The sequence below is a fragment of the Sceloporus undulatus genome, chromosome 4 (assembly GCF_019175285.1).
Source record: "Sceloporus undulatus isolate JIND9_A2432 ecotype Alabama chromosome 4, SceUnd_v1.1, whole genome shotgun sequence".
Classification (NCBI taxonomy): domain Eukaryota; kingdom Metazoa; phylum Chordata; class Lepidosauria; order Squamata; family Phrynosomatidae; genus Sceloporus; species Sceloporus undulatus.
This window is the reverse complement of record NC_056525.1, coordinates 172702220-172717068: the sequence shown is the minus strand read 5'-3', so window position 1 is coordinate 172717068 and position 14849 is coordinate 172702220. Positions and strand designations below refer to the sequence as shown.

The following is a 14849-nucleotide window of genomic DNA, read 5'->3' as shown; positions in this document are numbered from 1 at the left end:
ACAGCCCCAGTGTTTCCAGTTTGCCCCGCATATGGAAGCCGCCTAAGCGCGTCCACTGAGAACCCGAAGTCTCCCCTTGACAATAACAACAAACAGCCTTCCTCGGCTTAGCTCCGCCCTCCCGACGAAGCCGCTTCGGGTTGGTTAGAACGGCCGCATGTAAAACAGAAGAGCGCTCTCTTATTGGTCAGACATCCCCGGAGGGCGGGGTTTAAGCGAAGCAGGGGAACGACCGAGGGGATATAAGGCGCGGGAGCAGCTCCCGTTAGCTTCGGAATAGGTTCGAGGGCGGGAGGGGGACGGACGTGTCGGCAGCCGGAGGCTGTGTCGGCGTTGTTGAGGCACCCGCGGCCATGCTGTGCTATGTGACCAGGCCGGACGCTGTGGTGATGGAGGTGGAAGTGGAGGCCAAAGCCAACGGCGAAGATTGCCTCAACCAGGTGAAGTATAGAGGCGCCACAGTAACCTCTCTCCCTCTCTCTCTCCCCCCCAGCAGAGAATGACCATTGAAAGGGGAGGGGGGAGTCGCGAGGCAGCCAACAGCGTGGCGCGCATGCGCGTTCTCGAGGTTCGGAGCCGGGGAGCGCGCGCGCGCTTGTCATTCTATTCCCTCAGTCGCGCGCCCAGCCGTCGTCCTCGTCCTCTCTCTTTCCCTCGGTTCCCCCAAGTCTTCTCTCCTCCAGAGTTGTTGCGGGTGTTTGGGTTTTTTAATGGTAATGAGAAGGGCGAGATATCAATAAACATAAATAAATAAATCAAATATCGCTCCTGTTGTTGTTGTTGTTGTTGTGTGTTTTGTGCCTCAGACTCATTTCAGACTTACGGTGACCCTTAGGAGTTTATCACACTGGTTCCAGCATCAAAGAGAGATTAAACGAAGCAGCAATGGCGAGACGTTGCGCAAATGGTCATAGAATCGTAGAATCATAGAGATGGAAGAGACCGCAAGGGCCCTGATCCAGTCCAACCCCATTCTGCCATGCAGGAACTCCCAGTCAAAGCATCCCCTGTGACAGATGGCCACCAGCCTCTGTTTAAAGACCTCCAAGGAGGGAGGCTCCATCACACTCTGAGGGAGTGTGTTCCACCATCAAACAACCCTCTCTGTCAGGAAGTTCCTCCTAATGTTGAGAGTATCATGTGCAGTCGCGCAAATAAAGTGATGTCGGAAATGCGTTGTCGCCGAAATCCCAAAAGTAAAAAAAGATGCGCGTTAATGCTCCTATGTGACCAGCTTTAATGGCAGGTTTTGTGCAATGTTGTGTTTCCCAGGATATTCATGGGATAAACTCCTGATCTCCTCCGTCAGATAAACTCCTCAGGCGACCCTATCATGTTGTTTGTTTGTTTGTGAGGGGGCAGCTTTCCTCAGTTGTTGCTGTTGCTGTGTGCTTTCAGGTCATCTCCACCTTATTTATTTATTCAGCCCTAAAGGCCCTCAGAGCGGCTTACAGATAGATGGCAGCCCTAAAGGGGGGGGGGGCTGTTTTATGGGACAGTTTTTCCTTCTATTTATGGTGACCCTTCTGAATGAGAGACCTCCCAGTCACCCACCCTCAACAGCCCTGCTCAGGTCTTGCTTTTGCTTTGTGTTTTTCCCCACCTCCATAGTTTCCTTCATTCCAAGTATTGACATACAGTAACCACAGATTGTATACTGTACACAATTTGTTTTTTGTTGTTGCTGTGTGCCTTCGAGTTGTTTCCAACTTATGGCAGCCCTAAGGTGAACCAAGCACAGGATTTTTCTTGGCAGGTTTCTTCGGATTTGCTATTTCCATTCTTTGAGGCTGAGAGAGTGTGACTCCAAGATCATCTCCAGTGGAGTTACATGGCTGAGTTGGGAACTGAACTCCAGACTCATTGAGTGTTGAGTTCAACACTCAAGCCACTACTGCAGTCTCTCTCTCTCTCTCTCTCTCTCTCTCTCTCTCTCTCAGCATGTAGAAATACATAACAGGCTGCTCTTGCTTCATGCTTTTATTGCTGGCTCTCCTAAGAGTTTATTATTAGGGAGAGGGATCTGTAGCAGCAGCAGCAGCCACCCCAGAATTGACTGGGTCCATGTGGAGCCCTCAGTTTTAGTGGAGGAGCAGGAGCATGGAAGGCCAAACACTTGGCTGCTTTAGTGAAGTGGTTGCCAAACTTTGGTCTTCCAAATGTTGGGGACCTCATCTCCCAGAATCCCTGACTATTGGCCAAGCTGGCTGGAGCTTCTGGGAGTTGAAGCCCAGAACATTTGGAGGGGCAATGTTTGGGAACCACTGCTATAGTGCCTCTGTGTGCCTTTGGTGACCACAATGGCATGTGACTATAAAGGTGTCCTTGGGATACATGGAGGGGCCCAGCTGCATTCCTTGTTTGTGTTCTTCTGATCCCTCTGCATCGGCCCAAGTGTTGGTCTTTGTGTGAGTTTGGAGAAACCCTTTCTAAACATGTGTTTCTTGGTTTTGGTATTTGCTTCAAAGGGCTGTTTGGTTCTTGTTGAAGGGCTGGGGCATATAAGGGTGACTTTAGTGACACGGATACATTTTCCTCCAAAATTTCTGGCTTGTGTTTTTAGAGATGGGGTGGTTGGATATACTATTGGCATGTTGCTGTCTGCCTTGGTACAGTTACAGTGGCATCTTCTGCTGAAAGGCTTTCTGGGTGAATTGCTATACTGGTTGCTCACACTGGACTTGGTTGGAAATCCTTAGGCTAGCTTCTATAACGTTCAAATGTTTAATTGTAGGTTTGCAGACGATTGGGAATTATAGAAGTTGATTACTTCGGACTCCAGTTCACGGGGAGCAAAGGAGAGAATTTGTGGTTGAATCTGCGAAACAGGATATCCCAACAGATGGACGGTTTGCCTCCTTACAGACTGAAGCTGCGCGTCAAGTTCTTTGTGGAGCCTCACCTCATTTTGCAAGAACAGACAAGGTAAGCCCCAGTAAGCGTTTTTGGTCTGTCAACTGCACAGTATAATTTGGGCTTATAACTCTTAAAATATGCATTTAGAGTTAAATCTGGACTTCTGCACTTACCTTACTATAAAATATTTCATATTGAGAAAAACCCTGCTCTAACAGACAATATTAATGTAAAGGGATCTGCCAATGACTTATCTAATTACAGGAGCATTTCCACAAGTCAAGTGGAAGAAACAAAGAATTGGCTCTGATGCCCGATAGTAACCTCTTAGCAGTGTTATTACAGGTCATTTAAAAAAACTTCATAGCAGGAAACTGTGCCTCCAGTTTCAGCTTGCAGAACTCCTCCTTTTAGTCTGGTATCATATTACCCTAATGTTTCAAACAGCTGTTAAGGCCTACTGCAAACTACAAGACAAAAACAACTTTTTTTCCCTTAGGAAATGCATAATTTAGCAGGATAGGTATCTTAACCTTAGCCTTAAATTTAAATACAATCCTTTCAGCTTTAATTACTGTAATTAAACATGGGAGAAGACAGCATTTATTCACTGTGTGGTGCCTGTTGAGGAAAATATTTGAGCCTGTAAAATATTTGAGCTGAAGTTTTCTAAATTAAGATAAAAGTATGGTGAGAGCATTAGTAAAGAAGATAGGCTTGTTGCAGAATAAAAATGTTTATGTCTAAATTTGTAGCCTCTGATAACTTAACACAATCATAGGTATGCTGTGAAAGTTCTTGGTACAGTACTCTCTTTCTGCTCTGTACTTAGTATTGTAATACACTGAATATGTAATTTACTAGGCAAGCACTTACAAGTCCCATCAGTCGCAGGGCCCCATGGCTTACCTATTCATGGGTTGATTGTGGTGCTAATACTTGGTGGAGTAGTGCATACCTGAAATGATACGTATAATCAATAGTTGCTGCCCGTTGAATCCTTCCAGATGAACCATCAAGAATAGTTGTTACGTTAATTGTTTTGCTTGTACCACAGAATTGGGCAAGTACATTTCAGATCTTTTGTAGTTCTACGAAGCTCTGTGTGGTGCAGAGCTTGGCTATTAAATCTTTTCCCTAGTACAAAATATGGTCATTTCTTATGCTTTGAAGATGTTCTCTCTTGAATCAAGGCTTCTGGACTGCTTTGAAATGCTATCGATGCCAGCCCCCAAAAATGCAACAAGTAAACAAGCATTTCTTTGAGTTATGGGTGTCCTTTCAACAGATATGGGCCACAGTCCTGTTTAAAGCAAATTGCTTGGTAGCTTCTCAGTGCTCCCCACCGACAGCCAGTGGCTGGAGGAGGAGGAGGAGGAGGAGGAGAGTCCTGCATGGCATTGACCAAGCCTGCAGAGTGGCCCATTACACTTTGGGTGAACAAGGAACTGTTTGTGGAAGGAGGTATTGAACACCTCACTTCACAAGTTTAATAAGCATAACTTCTGGAACAAGCTGGAGCCATGAGGGTATCCTGCCTCAGTGGGGTCCTGGGCAAAGAGCTTTACTTTTAGCATTGTCTTTTTGTACTTGTGGTATAATTTTAAAATTAACCAGGGGCTTTGGACAGCATTGAATGGACCAGTTGCCATGCACTTGCGCAATCTGAGCATTCATCTACACAGTCAAAAGATTCTTCTTAGCACTTCATAGATATGTGAATGTGCACTAATAATAAAAGCTTTGTGTGTATGTGAAGAAGTCACAAGCTGCTGGTGTTATGGATTCTTCAGTGCAAATTCTAGGTTTAAAACTGCACCACTGTACACTCCAGTCTGAATTACATTAGTTGGGTTTTTTTGTATTGTTGCCCATGGTAGCGTTTTTACTGTGAATGGGAATGTGACACTAAGCACAATGTCTTTGTTAGCATTCTTTGTTAACTTGAGATAAGAATTTTTCCACTTGCTTCTGTGTGCCAAATCAGTGCTGTTACTTTTGCTTGTAACTCTTCTATAGTACTTTACACCCAAGAAGAAAAAGCCAGAACAGTGTGATAGCTGAAATTTCAGGAACATGTGCAAAGTTCAAATGTCCCAATGTTTTAAATTTTTACAGTATTCAAAGCAACTTAATACTTGGCTGTTGAATGAAGGGAATAAAACCAAGTTAAGTAAAGCGTTTGGTTGTTTTCTCTAAGGTGCTTCCATTTAGAAAGGAAATGTTATGGTAGTGTTGGAATAACATCATTTATAAAATGGGGAGGGAAGATTCTGACTCGCCTTTCTAGCTGTTCCTCCAAGGAATTTAGGGCAGCTTGTTAACCATCCTTACTTAATTTATTTTTCATGTAAAACCAAGGTACATATATTTAAAATATGAACTCTAAAAAAACACTATACAGTACTGTGACAGCTGGAAAAATGGTTTTGGGTGGGGCTCTTCTTGTACTTGTTAAAAATTGCTGGCTGCAGAGCAAGCTTTTTCTCTTAGAGAAGCAACAACAATGTAACTATAGGTCATTGACTGAAAGTAACCCTTAATAGCTGCTCTATGAATCAGCTGCGAGGAAGGGTTGCTGGAGAACATCAACTCCTGATTGGTCGGCAACAGTTGTGGCAGTGTAGAAAGTTCTGCTTTTGTGGTTGAAGGCTTTTATGATGCTAGCTATAGTTCTAAACTTTAGTCTCCTTTGGAGTAGCAGTCAGTTCTGACAATAAGTGAATGCGATCAGACCCTTGTATTACATTTTATCCAGAATTTAGGATTACAGTTAGTGACAACATAATTAATTTTGCTACTGAAATTAAATAATGCTTATCATGGCAGCATTGAACAATACTTAAAGTAAAGAAAACAGCAAATGCCATTAGGTCATTTTATATTGTTATGTCTAGGAAACTAGTTGTTTGGTTTCCCTTAAAGTTAAAATCAGCATTTTTTCTTGTCCAGTGAGCTATTTTAAATTCACAACTGGATTTCTAATGATTTGCTGTATTTAAAATGTTGGATTTGGATGTTTGACCTATGAGAAAATTCTTGAATTGCAAGTTGTAATCCGAAAGCATGGACACTGAAATACATAGATAGTATCTGCTTATCAGCGTGCCATAAAATGTAATGGTTACTTCTGGTCTGTGTGAGTACATCTAGGCATACCAAGCCGAGTTGAACAGCCAATGGTAACCTTTCCCCTAATTGATCTACAGTTTAGCCAACCGTGGGAAGCTTGCAGCTTCTGTTGCTTTAGCTGATATGATACGGCTGCATAGTCATAAGCCATACTCTTGCAAACTAAAAACCAGAGGCTTTTTTATCTTTTTGCTTTCTCTCTCTGTATTGATACTTCCCCACAGCATACCATTACGTCTGGATCCAAGTCTGGGGATTTTTCAGTTTTTTCAGGCTGTCAGTTTTCCTTTCAGTTTTCTGACCGTCTACACTAAAATTTGAATATGTTATTCCCTTTTAGGCATTTATTTTTCTTGCACATAGAGGAGGATCTTCTGTCTGGTAATCTTCAGTGTTCTTCTGAGCATGCAATTGAACTCAGTGCACTGCTTGCCCAGTTGAAGTTTGGTGATTATAATCAGAATACTGCTAAATATCACTATGAAGAGTTCTGTGCAAAGGAGCTTACCACTGCTGTTTTGGAGAGGTAAGAGGGTTTCTTCCTTCAGAACATCATGTCAGAAGCACTTATTCAAGAATACATTATGATTGCATCATTCTTAATTGTGAATTATGCTTCATTCTTTGAAAGCTTGATATCAGGATAATACTCAGTACAGGCATACGTCATTAACAAAGTGGTAGAATTAAAAGATATAGCCGTGTTAGTCTGTAGAATCAATATGTAGAGAGATCTTGTAGACTAAAGAAAGAAGTTGGCAGCATGAATTTTTGTAGACTTAAGTCTACTTCCTCAGATTCCTCAGTGTGTGCCTGTTTACAAAAACCAAGAACATCTGTCTCCAGAACCCTTTACTGAGCAGGTGTGAACAGCAAAACAGAGAGAAAAAGTGAAAGCAAATAAGCCTGCCTCATTTCAGCATTTAGAAAACAAGCATAGATCTGTGTCTGGCCACAAAATGAAAATCATTTAAAAAGTGGAAGCTGGTGAAGGAAAGAAAAAATATGCCTGGGTGCATTTTAGAAGAAGCTTTCATGTGGTCTTTATTGGGTTCAAAATGTTTTTGTTTATGCCAGACTTGTATGACCTGGTGGTTTTATTTCACATGTTCATAATGTTAGTTTGGAATAAAAAATTTGCTGAAACATGTTAAACTCCTTAATCCTATTCATTTTGTGTTATTTATGTGTCTGGCACCATATTTTGTGTTACAGAAGTAAGGAAACATATCTATTTTGTTAACTGGGGCATACTTGTAAATTTAAAGTGCCTATTTTAAAAAGATCACTTTTAAAGTTTCACAAATTATGTATCCATCTCAGTTTTTCTGATTTTATTGTTGTTCATGATAGGAGATCAGCAAAGGTTCAGTTGATTATAAAATGATTCTAAATCTTAAACTCTTCAGATAATTTTCACACCAAATTGCCATGGCGCTGGGGGCTTATTGGAAGCTGTAGTCCAAAAAAAAATTAGAAGGTTTGCCCCTTCTAAACAAGTCAGGAACCCCTAACTAGAGATCCAATTATTGGCCGGTATTGCTTCTACCGTTTTTGGGTAAGGTGATCGAGAGGGCCATTGCCAACCAACTCCAAGCAGTCTTGGATGACATTAATTATCTTGATCCATTTCAAACTGGCATCAGGTCAGGATACGGAGTGGAGAATGCCTTGGTCGATGGTCTCTGTCTGCATCGACAGGGGAAGTGTGGCCCTGTTGGTGCTCTTAGACCTCTCAGCGGCCTTCGATACCATAGACCATGGTATCTTTCTGGAGTGCCTGAGGGAATTGGGAATTGGAGGCATTGCTCTGCAGTGGTTCCAGTCCTATCTCTCGGGCAGGTTCCAGATGGTGTCACTTGGCGACAGCTGTCCGGCCAAGAGGGAGCTCAAATCGGGTGTCCCTCAAGGCGCGATACTGTCACCAGTACTCTTCAACATTTACATGAAGCCGTTGGGTGAGATCATCCGGAGACATGGGGCGGGTTGTTATCAATATGCTGAAGACACCCAAATTTGTTTCTCCATGTCTCGGACTGCTTCAGTGACCAAGGATGGCATTTCTCCTCTGAATCACTGTCTGAAGTCAGTAATGGATTGGATGAGGGAAAATAGACTTAAATTGAATCCAAATAAAATGGAGGTACTTGTCATAGGCAATCCCAATCCGGGTATGGTGATAAGCTCCCCAGTTCTGGATGGGGTCACACTTCCCCTAAAGGACTGTGTTCGTAGCTTGGGGGTGCTCCTCGACTCGTCACTTCAGCTGTTGTCCCAGGTGGATGTGACAGCCAGGCGTGCCCACTATCAGCTCCAGCTGATTCACCAGCTATGACCCTTCCTGGAACTGGAAAACCTTGAAACGGTTGTACACTCCCTGGTAACCTCTTGTCTCAATTTCTGCAGTGTGCTCTACATGGGGCAACCCTTATGCCACGTTCGGAAGCTGCAGCTGGTCCAAAACATGGCAGCCAGATTGGTGACTGGGAGTTCCAAGTTTGATTCTATCACACCCATTCTAAAATCCCTTCACTGGCTGCCTATTAGCTTCCGGGCACAGTATAAGGTGTTGGTTATTACCAATAAAGCCTTACATGGCCAGGGTCCAGCTTATCTGAGGGAACATCTCCTCCCATATAATCCTTCCCACACTCTCAGATCCTCAGGGAAGAATCTACTACAGTCAGAGAGAACCAGACTGGTAACTACTTCCCAGAGGATGTTTTCTCCTGCCGCTCCAAAAATCTGGAACGATCTGCCAGACGAGATCCGCCAACTAACATCTTTGGAAGCCTTTAAGAAGGCAATAAAAACGGAGCTCTTCTTGTAGGCCTTCCCAAATTGATCCCCCAATCTCATTCTCCACTTGCTTAAATTGTTCTCTTTGGACTGATTCGTTCTTGACTGATTTTATTGCCCATTGTTTGGGAATTGCTTTTAAGGTTAATTTTAGGGGTGGGAGGGAGTGGGAATTTGGAGTCTAGTGTACTTTTATCTACCATTTCTATGCCTTTGATTTTATTGTTTTCTCTTTTTATATGCTGTTACCCGCCTTGATCCAACACAGGGAGAGGCAGGTTATAAATAAATGTTGTTACTATTATTATTATTATTATTATTATTATTATTATTATTATTTTATTAACTAGCTCTAATAAAGCAAGCCAAAGTTAGTGAGTGAAATACATACATTTTTAAAATCTCCAAAGTTAACAAAGAACCCCTTGTCAAAACCCAATATATTAACCTTCAAAATCAATACAGTAACAAAATGCTTTAAAATGTCTTGTTCTGAAGGTCAATGTATTGTTTTTCAAAATCAGATTTTACTACAATTGTCAGTGATTAACCTGTTTCATCTTTTTGCTATCTCTACAGTATTATTGCAAAACATAAGGAACTTGAAGGCCTCAACCAAGCTTCAGGAGAGTATCAAGTTTTACAGATTGTGTCAACACTGGAAAACTATGGGGTAGAATGGCATTCTGTTAGAGACAGTGAAGGACAAAAGCTTTTTATTGGTGTTGGTCCTGAAGGCATTGCCATATGTAAAGATGACTTCATTCCCATCAACAGGTATTTATTAGATCTGTCCAAAAACAACACAAAAAAGTCTTTAAGATGGAGCCAACATAGTGTAGTAGTTTGAGCATTGGAGTGTGACTCTGGAGAACAGGGTTCAAATCCTTCCTTGGCCATGGAAACCCACTGGGTTTACCTTGGACAAGCCACACACTTTCAGCCCTCAGAAAACCCTATAATATACTTATCTTAGTGTCGCCATGAGTCAGAAATTACTTGATGGCACACAACAACAAGAGTTGTGGAATAAACTGCTGTTTTGAATTTGTTTCAGAATAAATATCTTAGTTCTTCTGAGTTTTATTGCTAAAGCAGGTTATTTCATCCAGTGCATGTATTTAAAAATGATGATGTATTTGTCTGCCCTCCTTATGCACAAATTCAACCATCCACAGCTTGAACGTGTGTGTGTGTGTGTGTGTTAAATTCCCCAAAAGCAAATGTTGATTTTACCATTTTGTATAAGGAACACCATTGAATATAATGGGACTTCAGCATCCATGGATTTTAGTATCCTAGCAGGGTCCTGGAACCAAACCCCAATGGATACCAAAGGCTCACTGTACTATGAGCCTGACCCACCTCACTGGATTGTCAAGATACATGGGGAGGAGTAGAGTAGTGTCTGGGGTATTGGACTACACGGAGGAAAGGACAAGGTGCAATTGTAATTATTAAATAAATTCTTAGTTCTTCACTGCAGTAGTTATAAGGCTACACTACATGTCTCCCTCCTTTAACTTTTTTTTGCCTTTTTTTTTAGGATTGCATACCCAGTTGTCCAGATGGCAACACAGTCTGGGAAGAATGTGTACTTAACTGTTACTAAGGAATCTGGCAATAGTATTGTTCACCTTTTCAAGATGATCAGCACCAGAGCAGCTAGTGGACTGTATAGGGCAATAACAGAAACACATGCATTTTACAGGTTTGTATTTCTAGGGGGCTGGGGGGAGTATAAGTGAACAAATACATACTAAATGTTAATGCATGTTTCTTACATAAAGTTCACACAGTTCTGCCTTTATCTGATGTAACTATTCTGTAAATATTAATGTTCCTTAAAATATAAAGCTTCATTTTATTCTAGTGCAGTGGTCACCTGGATTAAATTTAATTTTGGTATATTATTTCTGTTTGGAGTAGGTAGGAATATTTGAAGCCTGTGCAAACATAGCTCAAGGTTAGAACTTTCCAAAAAAAAAAAAAAAACCCTACTGCTTTAACTACCTGTACAGTTCTGGCATAATTAACTGCTAGATCAAACTAATATTATTTTGAGTATTAAAACATCAAACCACAATGTACTATTTTGTTTGCAGAATGGTTCACATTTTCCAAATAAACAAAACTAAGAATTTGATATTTTTATGCAGATGACTTAACTGTTTTTTTTTCCCCTCTTGGCAGATGTGACACTGTTACTAGCGCAGTCATGATGCAGTACAGTAGAGACTTAAAAGGCCACTTAGCATCCTTGTTCTTGAATGAGAATATTAATCTTGGAAAGAAGTATGTATTTGATATTAAGCGGACATCTAAAGAAGCATATGATCATGCAAGGCGGGCCCTTTACAATGCTGGCATTGTGGATCTAGTTTCCAGAGGTGACCAGAGCCCACCTAGTTCTCCCCTTAAGTCTTCAGAAAGCAGTATGAACTGTGAAAGCTGTGAAGGCCTCAATTGCCAGCAAACGAAAGCTCTTCAAGAAAAATTACGGAAACTGAAAGAATCTCTGCTGTGTATGCTGTGTTGTGAAGAAGAGATAAATTCAACGTTTTGTCCATGCGGTCATACTGTGTGCTGTGAATCATGTGCTGCTCAGTTACAGGTAATTACCAAACCATATTCAACAGTGTGTGTATCACTTCTTTAATTATAGTTGTAAATGGGGTGGAGGCCATGAAATATGGGAAGGGATTTGACAGCATCACATTACATATCGTTTTTGTAACTACGTATTCCATTGCCTATGTTTAGGTTCTCTTTAAATCAGTTCAGCTATATGTAAATATCATACTCTTTGTATACAGCTCATATAATCTCAGTTGGATTATGGATCATAGTTAATGGAAGTATGTTTGCTAGCAAGCCAGACTTATCAATCTAGTTGAGGCTGGGTTGTGATGGGTTTTTTAGAGGAAGTGTATTTCAGTAGTATAAGTGAGTATTAGAACCTTCCATTTATATAAACTGAGTTGTTAATACTGGTTTTGTAATGTCACAACTTCTTTTCTTTTCCTTCTAGTCTTGTCCAGTTTGCAGATCTCGAGTAGAGCACGTCCAGCATGTGTATTTGCCTACCCACACAAGTCTCCTTAACTTGACAGTAATATGATCTTGGTCTTGACTGCTGGAAAATATACACCATTCAAGCTTCTAAGCTATCTTGTACTTCCAAAATACTGCACTAATGTTCACTCCAGCTCCATTGATGGTGAAGGAAAGCAGTTACTTCAGCATTTGCCAGCAATTATAAGTGGAAAGGAAAGCTACAAAACTGTTGTGGGGGAGTAGAGGGGACAAGTGTCTGATCAGACTTTGAGAATATGGCTTAGGGGAGTATACTGTGAATGACTCGTAGACAACCTTATGTCACTTGAAACAACATTGTTTATAAAATGGCAATATTTTGAGGGGAGCAGAGTTGAAAACCTATTCTGTAGTATCCAGCAGGGTCAGCCTAGCTTGTTTTATGCATTTTATAAAGATTGTTTTTTTTTAATTTACATTATTTAGCATGATCACTCCATTTATGTTTTAGCAAAACTAGTTTTTAATATCTACATCTATTGTAGTCTGATTTAGTTTCTACTTTTAAAGTCACTGAAGTAAGAAACTATTTTTAAATCCAGTATACTTAAGAACCTAAGATTACAAAGCTTTAAACTGTAGCTGTATTCGTTTCAGCAAAAACAGATCAGGTTACTTTGAAAATTACTTTCAATATTTGCAGATTTGACAGCCTGGTTGGTACCTTCTAAGGGAATGCTGAAAGATGTTTTTAAAATGTAATGTTTGAACATAAGTAGAAACATTTTTCTCTTAACAAGAGTTAATAGTTGTTTCTGTTCATCTGCCTTGTGTTTGGAGAAACTTTTCCTCAAACAATATAATCTTTGTGGTTTTCTATTATACAGTTATGTTAAATTATTCTTTGTAAAAACCGTCTTACCTTCTACCACAAACCCTATCCCTGGGCATTTTGGACTTTGGTCAACTAGTGAATAGTCCCGAATATTGAAAACTAGATGACCATTTTTGGGTGCAATACTAGCTGAAATGAAAGCTAGAAAAGTCACTTTACTGAGACTTTCTGAATATACTTTTCATATTGCCTTAATGTAGCAGTAATGTGTGTATGCATTTGTTTCTTTGCACAGACATTTTGTCAAAATATTAAAACTCTACTTTTTTATGGCACATTAGCATATAAACCTTACTCCAAAAGGTATTTATTTTTTCACTTTGTAAAAAGTTTTGTTTCCACATGAAGCAAGAACTCCAATATGATAGACAATGTGTCTTTTTATATATTCAGGTTAATAAAAGACTTTTAAAATACTGTTTTCCAGTAATTACTTTCTTCTACATAAAGTTTGCATGTTAATACAAAATGTGTTATATTTACAGTTTAGTATGTGTCTGTGGCAGCAGTTTCACACACAGATATGAATAAACTCTGTGGAACACACTTGTGGTGTAGTTAAAAGAGTTTGTGAGTCTAAACAAAATGTAATTCTGAAGAAGAAAAATATTTTAAGTGGAATGAATTTCACTGTGCAAATAAGTAAAAAATTGATACTGATGAGCACATTGGTTTAAATTTCCCTTTCAAGTTTTAGGAATTCCCTAAAGCTTCCATACTGCTACATAAACATTCTCACAACCTTAATACTCAGCTCCTAAAATGGGTGAGAATCATGAGGCTCTCCAGATGTTGGGACTGCAACTTCCACAAGCCCTATCCAGCATAATGAGGAAGGCTGGGGTTTGAATGTAACATCTGGAGGGCCATATGATTTCCACCAAGCGGATTGTCTAAAAATTGTCTACAGTGTTCTCAAAGTTATGAGTACTTTGGACCCTTGTTATACACGGTTATAAAAAATGGAAAATTAAGATTTTATATTTGAAATTTATACTTTTTTTGAAGATTTTCAAACCATGGATGCTTGAATCCATCTATAAAAAATCCGTATATAAGAAGGGCTGACTGTACTACTTAACAGCAAGTATGTTTTCTAAATGATGATAGTATTTTTTTTAAAACGAACTGATCCTTAACTTGCTCAGAAAATGTTAATCCAATTGTTTTAAAAGCACAAGAGAAAAGAATTCAGTCTTCCGAGATAAAAAGGAAATCTTCATGAAATTTGTGGAGGAGTTGAATGCTGATAGTAATGCAGTTAATGACAGTACCAGCCTAAGTCCAAGAACAGCAAGTCAGTTTATGCAACAATTAAAATGCTAAGTTAACTGCAACCTTTATGGAAAGCTTTAAGAATGTTTTCTTAGTATTTGTTGATTAGAACTTGCTGTGATGTCTCTACTTGAATCTATGTCCAAGAAAAAAAGTTTGTGCGTTCCCCACCCCACTCCCAACCTGGTTTTATTTATTTATTTATGGTACTTATACCCCACCCTTCTACCCTAAAGGCTATCAGAGGGGCTTACAATTATTATTTTTAATTAGACGTTCCCTGCCCTCAGGCTTACAATCTAAAAATGCGCCTGATAGGTGGCCATCCAACCTCTGTTTAAAAACTTCCAAAGAGAGTCCACTACCTTCCAAAATAGGCAATTCCATTCTCAAACAGCTCTTTTTAATGTTGGGACATCACTAATGTTTAGTGATATAATATTTCTGTAATTTGACTTCATTGGCTTGGATTCTGCCATCTGGAAGAGTACAAAATAAAGTTCATTCTATATAACTGCTTTTCAGATATCTCAAGAAGGATATCCTAGCACCTCTCACTGTTTCTTCTCCAGGTTAAAAATACCCAGTTCTCAACCATTTGTTATAGGGCTTGGTTTTTGAACCTCCCCCAATGTGTATCAGGTTATTAGTATTTTGCTCAACCTCTATTGGCTTGAACTAGACAGTGTTCTAAGTGAAGACTGAATAAAGCAGAAATCAGTGATACTATTACAGTGTGCCCACACCATACGCGGATGCACTATATGCAGCTTCCAGCATAAACGGAAGCCGCGCAGCGAGAAAAACAATGGCACATGCACCCATGGCAGATGCCCCATTATTTCCAGTGAGACGC

General features: G+C 40.1%; 1 protein-coding gene across 2 annotated transcripts; it reads left to right on the top strand.

The window, feature by feature from the left end:
- Positions 1–269: 269 nt before the first annotated feature.
- LOC121928918 (myosin regulatory light chain interacting protein) lies at positions 270–13139 on the top strand. Of its 2 annotated transcripts, XM_042464237.1 has the most exons (7): positions 270–440; positions 2735–2925; positions 6329–6514; positions 9367–9564; positions 10334–10498; positions 10981–11401; positions 11819–13139. In XM_042464237.1, exons 1-7 carry the CDS (start codon positions 354–356, stop codon positions 11906–11908), a joined length of 1338 nt encoding a protein of 445 aa, XP_042320171.1. In that variant the 5' UTR covers positions 270–353; the 3' UTR covers positions 11909–13139. The 2 variants fall into 2 exon arrangements, with proteins under 2 accessions (XP_042320171.1, XP_042320172.1); XM_042464238.1 differs by lacking the exon at positions 6329–6514.
- The last annotated feature ends 1710 nt before the right edge of the window (positions 13140–14849 follow it).